This window comes from Cebidichthys violaceus, unplaced genomic scaffold (assembly GCF_023349555.1).
Source record: "Cebidichthys violaceus isolate CVI_PGR_0920_01 unplaced genomic scaffold, fCebVio1.0.p SCAF_3, whole genome shotgun sequence".
NCBI classification, from domain to species: domain Eukaryota; kingdom Metazoa; phylum Chordata; class Actinopteri; order Perciformes; family Stichaeidae; genus Cebidichthys; species Cebidichthys violaceus.
Genome location: NW_027176483.1, coordinates 3,158,564 through 3,169,427, shown reverse-complemented (window position 1 = coordinate 3,169,427; position 10,864 = coordinate 3,158,564). Strand labels below are relative to the sequence as shown.

The window sequence follows — 10,864 nt, the reverse complement described above, 5'->3', positions numbered from 1 at the left end:
TACTCGGAGAGGTCTCTCCCTTATTTCCCTGGGAAAACATCAGTTTTTCCATCTCAAACGTATCCCTTTACACTGGATGCATTGCTTGGTTTAATACTAGTTTTTAGTTATTGCCTTTTTTTGCTGGCAACTAATACAATTTTCCAGAGATATAGGTTGCTTCTTTTTATTACTTCCTGTGTTATCAAAGCAAGATGCAACATGTTGCTGTCCTTGGGAATTTCAAAGCCACGTTTTAGCACATTTTCTAATTGCGTCATAAGTAAACACGGTGTTATATAAAAACGTCAGAAAGGAAATATGATGCAGATCGGCACAAAACCTTTCTCTTAAATCTTGATGAAATTCACACGATGATTGCACCAGTCCTGCAACATGTGCACAAAAAGTGAAATCAGGAAGGAGCAGGCACAACAGAAGTGTGACCCTGAAACTGCGATGTGATGGGGAGGTGGATGAGTGCGCTCCCACAGTTCCCTCCCACGGCCCAGTTACGCTTTTGTTTTGAGTCATACCATTTTTACTGAGAGGTTTCAGCACACCAACCAAACACTTTAAAACACAGCTGTGCCTCGGCCACGTACTGTAAAGCAGCTCAATTTGTGACCGTACTTCATAAAATTAATCGTTTTGCTATTATTGCAAAGTATCCAAATAGTTGCTGCCAAAGGAATTCAAAAAATGATAAGTGCACAGTAACAAACTAGCTAAAATAAATACTATTACCGTCTCATATTAAAGATTATGTGGTCTTGTCTCTGTTACAGCACGGCGGTATGTAACTTTTAACCTCATGCTTTATTTGTTATGAACAATATGCTGCACTTAAGAGAAAGATATCATGAGGTCCAATATGATTTAATTTATTCTACAAATGCACATCTACCTTATTGTGCTCTTTGTTTTATCGCGTCACACATAAACTATCTGTTATCGGTTCATCAACAGTACTTTTTTAACACGTTTTATTTCTGTTAGTTAGTATAGTGTGTGTCCTGTATTTGTCCAGAGAGCACAAGTTTGTCTTTGTATGAAAATGCGCTCGTGACATTTTGAACGCACAAATACATTTCCTGAATAAAACAGAATATTTTGAATTTTGTTGTTTAATTTTCACTGACTTAATGGACTGTAATGTCGCATTATTTATAGAAAATTAACAGTCTGTCCTACATTTAATAGAATATGTCTCAGTTTTTCTGGATTTCGGGAAAAAAAAGAAGAAAAAAAATCTGTCTCGTCTGGGTAATATGCTAATTTTTTGTTCTTTTTTTTCTCGCAATAGCCTCAAAAGGGTGCGCGTGTTGATGCACGCGCAGAAAACCTTGACCCAAAAAACCTCGCTTTTTACCTTTCAAAATCCTAAATACAGAATTCCAAACACGGCACTCCGATATGAAAAGTTTGGAAATAAATGTACAGAATGTACAAGTGTACACATAGCCAGTGAGGGAAACGAACGTTTATAAACAGAGGCACATTGCGAATCCCCCACGAGCAGCCCCCTTTTCCGTGTAGTAGTGGACCGTACCAAGTAGAACAGGGGGGTTGTAGAAAAGAAAACCGCGATTTTTACCATTAAACCGAACAAAACTACCGCGCATTATAAGCGGTGTCGTATGACAGAGGTGTATAACATGTATGTAGTTATATACATCGTGAAGAAAGACTGGGGGAAGGATCCGCGATGGGCGTGTCGAAGGCGGATCCACCCTCGCTCCCTCCCTCCCTCCCTCCCTCCTCGTCTTTAGCTTTCAATGTCTCTGGCTGAGACGTACAGACCTCGGAGCACCGGAGACCGTGACAGACGCAAACCGCCCAGACTAGCTATCGTCGAAGCAAGTGATAATGACGGCCCCGTGCATGTGCTCTCACAACTTCATTCCTTGAGACCCATCATTTCAGTGAAAGGACGACTGTTATTCCACGCTGGTGAGTACCGGACCCCCCCCCCCCCCCCCCGAAGCAGCCGGCATCCTCAGTGGGATTTATTAGGAGAATGATTGAAAAGGCATGGCATGCTGTGCCGTGTGTGTGTGTGTGTGTGTGTGTGTGTGTGTGTGTGTGTGTGTGTGTGTGTGTGAGAGGCTGACCGAGGTACCAGTGCGCAGGATGTGGCTGGCAAGCGAATGATGAAACACTTCATGTGGATGTCATGCAGAGTGGGTGGGTGGGAGGATATTAATGTGCGTGCATTCCTCAGATGGTGCATGTAGATGCCACATGGCACCCGTGTGACTATTGTTTTCATTATTATTATGATCATTATTATTATTTCCTCCATCCGCATTGTTTTGTGTCATACAATGGAACCTGCCGTCGGCCTCGTCATCCCTGAGTCATGTGTGCAGACGAGGGAAAAAAAAGAAAAGAAAAATATCTTTTTATCTTTGTGCGTTTATTCATCCTCATCTTTACATCACATCCTCATTATTATGCAATAATTGCCGCCTCCGTAAAAAAAAATAAAAGCTGCAGTGAAGGTTACTCAGCATCTGCGGTCCTTCGGGGACGCCGCGTTGCGTTCACGTGGATTATGAAACGGCGGCCTTTGCCTCACACTCAAAACCGGGCTAATCTGGACGCGGTAAAGGAAATCTATTAATCATTTAATCCGCTGCTTGGTGAAAGGTGCCCACCCCATCCGGGCACGCTTGTAGCCTATTTCTGCAACACGGCCGCATCGGAAAGAGCCGATATCCGGGACGTTACGCGCCGACGATTGCGTTTTTTTTATTTTTTTATTATGAAGATATTTAAAATGTGTATTATTAAACCAAAACGCGCTAGGATGCAGATTTAGAGTCGAGTATGTTGCGCACCGTAAGCCGCCCTGTGGATCGAAGCCGTCCGCGCCCTTCTACTGCTCGTTATAACCGGATATATTAGATGAGAATAAGAACAAAAACAGAGACGAACCCTTTGTTTCCTCGTGCTCATTCTGATGAAGGGAACGGCGCGTGTCACGCGTTCCTATCTGTATTTTTGGGACATTTGAATCCGTCAATGGTCCACAGTATATGAGGGCTTCCCCCCCCCCCCCAATCCCGCAGGAGAGAATTGGTGTTTGGGTCCGTATGCAAATGAATTCCAACCGTCCTTCAATTATTCAGGAGGCTGATCGTCCCGGCCACCGGGCCACAACCGGGCTACTGTTCCCTGGCTTATGTGTAACAATGACTTGTAATAAAATCAACACCATTCATTCTTTGATTATTTATTTTTTTTGTCATGTGATTTCCATGTGAGAAATAACTCGGATACAGCAGTAATTCAATAATTCTCTCTGTGGACTAAGATGGTGAGGGTGTGAAATTATGAATGATTGTTTTTCTATGAAACAAAAGTGTTTCACACTTTACTGCTTCAGTTTAATTTACCGTCTGCTTTGTGTCTGTGTATACGAGTTTTGGGGGTTTTAATTTGACATTCCGGATCTTTTAAAAACAAGTTGTTTTTTTTCTTGTCTTCATTTGACAGAATCAGCAGGTTTTGGTTCCACAAAAGGTAATTCAGGGTGAAAGCAGCCAGACGGCACTTTATGAAGGGAAATTAGAGGCTGAAGAGAGACTAAACCGCTGACTGGACTTCTTTGCAGCAGCTCATCAAATGTGATTTGTCAGTGACACAAGCCTCCTCCAGAACCGCCGCTGTCATTGGCCGTGTGCTAACTGCAATGTTTCCTCTTCCGCCCCGCAGACGTTCGGTGATAATGACGAAATAAACCGCTTCCTGCTCACTCAACCCTCCCGCAGACCGTCTCTCAACCCCGCACAGCTTTGCCCCGTCAAAGTTCAACCAAAACAATAAATAAAAAGTGACTTTCCCCCCCTTCCCCCCCAAAACCCAACACACACCCCCCTTCCCCCCCTCCCCCCCCCCCTTTCGAGACGCCCGAGCCCTGCCCTTCCAGCCAGCCAACTAGAAAAGACGTTCCACCCCCTCGCCCCTTGTTTCGCTTTATCAAATGCCCAAAAACAGCAAGGCCGTCAAGAGAGAGCTTGACGACGATGTCACGGAGTCCGTCAAGGACCTGCTTTCCAACGAGGACGCCTGCGACGATTCCTTCAAGAAGAGCTCGCTGATCGTCGACAACCATGACGGGGAAGGGAAGGGGCGCGACGTGGAGGAAGGCGGCTCGGAGGACGGAGAGGAGGAGGAACGCCCGGCCTGGAACAGCAAGCTGCAGTACATCCTGGCCCAGGTGGGCTTCTCTGTAGGCCTGGGCAACGTCTGGAGGTTCCCCTACCTGTGTCAGAAGAACGGAGGGGGTGAGTTACAGTGTACTGAAGTTAAATCATAAGGAAAACTGACGTGTTTATGGAGCAGGAAAGTTCATTTCTCACGAGTTGCACATCCCAACTGTCTAATCCAACACACTCTTAAAATCTGCAGATATGTTTAATACACGTCCTCATATCTTTCCAATACATCTACCTCGTGTTCTTCCACATAACAAAGACGACAGCAGTGTAAAACAATAGGTTACGTCAAGTTATTCTACGGTACGTTCTCCGTCTTTAAAGGGGGTTCTTGGCTAAAAAAAAAAAAAAAAAGGATATCGAGAACCTCTCGACTTAAAAGGACGATCGTGGTGATTACAACTTATCATTTCTATCAATTACTCACCAAAAAAAATGATCGTCGTAGGAACGCCCACCGTCGGCAGTAACGACTTTAACGCAAAAGGAAAAACTTGCAAAATTGCACCAGGAAGTATGTGTGTAAAACTCACAGTGTGTTGCCACGTCTGATGTCTTTTCAGCGAAGTTGCCAGATCTCAGCAATTAACTTACTAGCATTAGTGTCCTTTTCAAAAGGGAGTTCAGCAGGTATCAGAATGAACCAGACAGACTGCAGTACGTGTATTAATATGACACCGTACGAACAGATGCAAAGTGAAGATTAAAGCAGCAGAAAACACTTTTAAACCGTGCAAAGAAGTTGAGCATACGGGACTCCTCTAGTGTCTGAGAGACGCCCGGTCGTGTGTTACGAGAGAGGACGAACCAGGACACCATCAATTATGGATGCGATCCACTTCTGCGGCCTCGTGTAGGAAGAGAGCCGGCCTGCGTCACACAGCGCTCACCATAAATCACACCGATGTGCCTCAAATGTATACTTCTGTATTCTCAGATACCAGAAGTACGGTCTTCCTCCTTTTTTTTTTTTTTTTTTTGTGCGTGTTGCTTTCGAGGTTCCCCGTTTCACCAAACGATCGTGTAGCTTGGATCGGTCGATCGTGATCGTCTAGTCAATGTAAAAGTAAAAAGGGAAACAGTCTGAATGTGTCGTCCGGTTTCAGCTCGCGGACGCTGTAAAAGGCTCCTCCTGACTAGTCCTGAGATGTGACGCGTCTGAAGAGCCATGTGTTCATGTGTTCATGTGTTCACGTGTTCATGTGACAAAGACCGTCCTACTGGTCTGCACTCGTCTGTCAAAACCAGACGGCTCAGTGACTCCGGGGTCGACGTGAGAGCCTCTGTCAGCCTGCAAACAGCCAACAAACAGCCAAACAATACATATACACACACACATACATATATACATACATATACATATATATATATACATATACATAACTGTCAGCATGCAGGACATATTGTGTGAGAAGCTCTGTTCTGCTCTCATGATTGTATTCTAATAATAACATTTAACCCCCGCTTCAATCACAACCACATTTCCCACAATGCCCTACTTGACTCTCGCCTCACAGAGTGTTAGAGCGAGGACTCATTGCAGGGTTAATACTCTAATGTGTGTGTGTGTGTGTGTGTGTGTGTGTGTGTGTGTGTGACAAGGTGTTGCACTTCCCACCCGGAGCTTACGTAAAGCCGTCGACTGCCTCAAAGTAAAAAAGCTGATTAAATGAGCCCGTCTCAGACAGGCTGTCCAGACAGGATGTAGTCTCAATGTCCAGGTGTCCTTTTATTCACACATATATATATATATATATATATATATATATATATATATATATATATATATATATATATATATATATATATATATATATATATATCGGCCGTCATCATTTACAAGTCTCTGAACCGCAGCGGCGACGAGTCTCGTTTTAATCAAAAGTAACGGAAAGTCCCCAAAAATACCGTGATATGATCAAATATCAAGTCAGTGATTCTCACGTGGAAAAATGAACAGACATTTGTGTTAGTGAGTAGAAGAAGAGGCACAACAACGGGATTTTAATCTGATTATTAAATACAAATGTTAAATTCAATATATAGTAAGAAATCCTGGGAGGAAGCACAGCTCATGTAGCCATGTACTGAATCATTATGAGTCTGTTCATGCACATAATTTACATAAGGTCCATCTGTGTGTGTGTGTGTGTGTGTGTGTGTGTGTGTGTGTGTGTGTGTGTGTGTGTGTGTGTGTGTGTGTGTGTGTGTTGTAGGGTCTGTTTTAAACAGCTCTGGTCACCCTGCTGTGTTCCTCTGTAATTAGATTAAAATGTAGCAGATCCGTGTGTGTGTGTGTGTGTGTGTGTGTGTGTACAGACACGTCATTGACTTTCATCTACTCACTCACTGCACACTATGCGTCCTCGCGTGGCGTCGTGGAGAATTCGATTACTGTCATTCTGTCGATTTATTTCCTCCATTTAATCGTTTCATCTCTTAAAAATTATTGACAATAGTGAAAATTGGAAATCCTCCAAAGACAAAAATCTTCACATTTAAATTACACTCTTACTATCGTCAAATCTGAAATGAATCGGTTTATATATACAGTCTTGTCGCCAGAACTCTGTTTGGCCTCTTTTGCAAAACAAAAAATAATATTAATATCTCGCAAAGTACTTTTTGGATCTGCAGTAAAACAAAAAGCCTTTTTCGGCCTTAATTTATGGATGTTTCATGGATGTTCACACATCTGTCTTAGAAACACATCTGGGTGTCCTCCCGTGTGTCTCCGCTCGTTCGTCCTCCATTCGTGCATGAATGAAGTCACATTTCAAAAGGTTGGGTGGATCTGATGGATCTGGTGGATCTGGTGGATCGCTCCTCGTCGGTCGCACCACGGGTATGCAAATCCACCACACCCCTTCGTTCCCGCACATGTGGCACAGCCCAGCAAAACTGTGGAAGTGTGACTCACCTAAACAAGATAAACCAGCTACTTACTGTCAGTGATCCGTCAGAGCTGAGGAAACTATTCTGAGGAAAGATGAAGAGCGCTCTTATGTTTGCTTTCTCAAAGCGCCATCAAAGTGATCCGACGGAGACCGTCGAAGGGTTTTCAAAAAAGACAATGGAGACCAGAGGTGGGGGGGGGGGGCCTTTTGATGCTGACTGAAAGTCTGTGAACCAGAATTAGACGTTTTAATATTAGGAACCAGCTAGTGTAGTGTACATACACAAACACGCCAAGCTAACAAAGCCACTCCCATCCGAGCCAAGCCACAGCAGGACCCGGGGAAGGATGTGGACCAACGGCTCCCGGGCCCCATGGAACAATACGCGCTGTTGAGACGGGGATGAAGCCTAATCTTCAAAAAACAATACGCCCATCACGGAAGTTTTGACGCCGTCATCGGTGACTCAACAGCAAACATTACAGTACGCCGACCCCCGCCATCGCTAACGTCTGATGCTGTGGTTTAGTGGGGGGGGGGAAAGAAAAGATACCAACTTCAAACTTCAAAAAAGTGCTGTGAAATGATGCAATGGTTGTTGACAGATCTCCGTGGGTTGAGAGTCTCACAACCTTCAGCACACACACACACAAAACACACACACACACACACACACACACACACACACACACACACACACGCACACACACACACACGCACACACACACACACGCACAGGAACTTCATGTGAGGGAAAGGAAGAAAAAAAAAAAGGACAAAACTCCCGTCGTCGCGCATTTAAGTAACAAGAAAGTACATTATTTTGAAAAATCACGCATTATTTTGAAAATCCGGTGCCGATCTAACACATCTAACCACCAGCCGTTTCCTCTAAACAAAGAGTTTTAAGGTTCTCCGCCAGCGCATCATGTGCCGCTCACCAGTACCTCTTGACTGTCACAAGAGACACCCCCCCCCCCCCCCCCCCCCCACACACACACACACACACACACACACACACACACACACACACACACACACACACACACACACACACACACACACACTATTACAGCCCCGCCTCGATGTTGCTCATTCACCCTGAGACCTTAATTCTAGAGAGGAACGTAATCCCACTGCAATTTAGGTAATTTTAGACTTCGGTGTATTTCCAGAATTATTTGATTGTGCCACACACCGTGGTTCTGATGCATTAGGTGGAGACACACAGATGCAGCTCAGCAGATGTGTGTGTGTGTGTAGTATTTTGTGTGTGTGTGCGTGTGTTTTGGAGATAAGCAGACAATAGGCCCACTGTTAAAGAGGCTGCTTTTTATGTGCTTTGAGGGAAATGCGTCACCATCATTAGGACATGATGTAGAAGTGTGGTTAACGTTTAGGAGGAAGCTGTTTGTGTGCGTTTGAACATAAACATTTGCATGTGGCCGACACAGAGACGCGTGAACGCCTTCTGCCTTCCAGGAACTGTGATGGCCGACGAACAGTTTTTCTCGCTTCTTTTGCGCGCCGCTTCGTTTCAACTCGCGCTGGGTTTTTTTCTGACCGGCAGGAGCGTACCTGGTGCCCTACCTCATCCTGCTGATACTGATCGGCATCCCGCTGTTCTTCCTGGAGCTCGCCGTGGGACAGCGGATCCGCAGGGGCAGCATCGGGGTGTGGAACTACATCAGCCCCCGGCTGGGGGGCATCGGCTTCGCCAGCTGCATGGTGAGTCACGAAAAAGAGAGAGAGAGACAGAGAGAGAGGTATTTACTGACAAAAACGTAAAACCTCTCAAGCTTGTTTTCAGGCATAGAACCAAGAACCAAGTGCAGAAATCCAGAACTCACTTCCTGGTTTTTAGGACTCCGAGAGCTGCAGGATTCTCATTATGCTACTGTAATAATAAAAGGTTTTATTACATAATGTTTGCAGAACATTCGAGACTATGATCACAATTCTTCTTCTTCAAATATAATCAACTTTGACACGTGCTGCATTATTACAAATAACACAATAATAATTGGATTAAACCACTTTTATGGCATCTCATACATCTTGACTTGATCTAGGATACAGGAAGTGATTTTATGTTTCCAGCGCAAACATACAGAACCATGATGACAGTGCACACCATGTCTAAATAAGGCAATAAGGGGGAAGAAACAGTTCAGTATTTGAGTCGTGACACCTCACTCAGAAGATCCTCCCTTTTCTTGTAATAAAGAAAGAATAAAGATCACGTTCGGTAGATTGAACTCTCTCTCTCTCTCTCTCTCTCTCTCTCTCTCTCTCTCTCTCTCTCTCTCTCCCGTAAGGTGTGCTTCTTCGTGGCTCTCTACTACAACGTCATCATCGGCTGGAGCCTCTTCTACTTCTCCCAGTCCTTCCAGCAGCCTCTGCCGTGGCACGAGTGTCCGCTCGTCAAGAACAAGACCAGCACATGTAAGACGTGACCGCGCATCTCAGGGGGGGGGGGCCGGATTCAACCGACGACATCTGTTAACGGTGCTTCTTCTGTCGTTTTTCTTCGTTTTTTTGGTCCCGTAGATGTGGAGCCGGAGTGCGAAAAGAGCTCGGCCACCACCTACTACTGGTACCCGCGAGGCCCTGGACATCTCCGACAGCATCTCCGACGGCGGAGGACTCAACTGGAAGATGACCTTGTGCCTGCTGGCCGCCTGGTCCATGGTTTGCCTCGCCATGATCAAGGGAATCCAGTCTTCTGGGAAGGTAAACAAGGTTTTCGGAATTAAAAGACATTTGAACAAATAAAAAAACACAGTGACAGAAACAAGCCAAGTGTTTTTGGAAAAAGCCTCTCGCACATAATTAGCTCACTTGAAGGTGGAGGCTTAGAGCGTAAAGCTGCCCGGTCTGCAGACACTGCTCAGTGACTACAGTAATGTGACGGGACAAAATTGCTCTAATGACACGGCCTCAGATACGAGCGCTCATGTGATCCCGTGACTTTAGCGAAGCTGACAGTAGCGTGACTAGCATCCGGAAGGATTAGCCCACCGGCTAAAGGACGGCGTTTTACTCGCAAACTCACCCGGGAAGCTCCTCTTTTTTTTTTTCTTTTTACAGGTGATCTTTGTCGTTCCACACTTTCTCGTATCACATGACAAGCATTAGCCAACTCAATGAAATGAGTCTTTGTAATGGGGCCAACATCAGGGAGCATTAACACCCGGCTCTGCAGCTCAGCTGGGCTTTTAAGCCTCTTTTAGCTCATTATTTTGGTTTTATAGCACATTTATCGCGGGTTAGTCTCCACTGCATTCGTCAACTGTTTCCGACACAAAAGGCTCTGACAAACCCACCGAGTGCAAACGGTAGAGACTCAAAGTTAGCGACTAGCCGGTGAAGAAAGTGGAACATTTAGATGTTTTTAACATCTGGTGGAGGAGACCAAAGCAGAGCCAAAAAAGATTAAGTGTGCACAGGCACTCGGATTACAACCACAGACCGTGTACAAAGATGGACGACACGACGGCTCCCCAAAAGCGAAGCTTAAATGTCTCGATCGCCCCCTGGTGGCTAGCTACAGTACACGTCAAAATAAACCCCGCCCCCTACATGTTAGCGGAAATGGGCCAAACTAAAAACTTAAAACACCTAAAGAGGTTTAATTTTAGGTTGCTCTTATCATACTGATGTGTGAAAGTGTTATTTAGTCATTCTCTGAATTTTGATTTTAACACCTTTTTAAGGATATGAAGGTAAAGTACAGTAACAGCTCTATTATTTAGACCGAAAGTC

At 44.9% G+C, this 10,864-nt stretch overlaps 1 protein-coding gene across 1 annotated transcript in view; it reads left to right on the top strand.

Moving 5' to 3' along the window:
- Positions 1-1,780: 1,780 nt before the first annotated feature.
- LOC137881013 (sodium-dependent neutral amino acid transporter SLC6A17-like) overlaps positions 1,781-10,864 on the top strand; it is a 14,907-nt gene continuing 5,823 nt past the window's right edge. The window contains 6 exon segments of the mRNA XM_068722679.1: positions 1,781-1,932; positions 3,700-4,271; positions 8,670-8,827; positions 9,418-9,544; positions 9,650-9,699; positions 9,701-9,832. Coding sequence (XP_068578780.1) covers positions 3,968-4,271; positions 8,670-8,827; positions 9,418-9,544; positions 9,650-9,699; positions 9,701-9,832 — 771 coding nt within the window. The 5' untranslated portion in view covers positions 1,781-1,932; positions 3,700-3,967.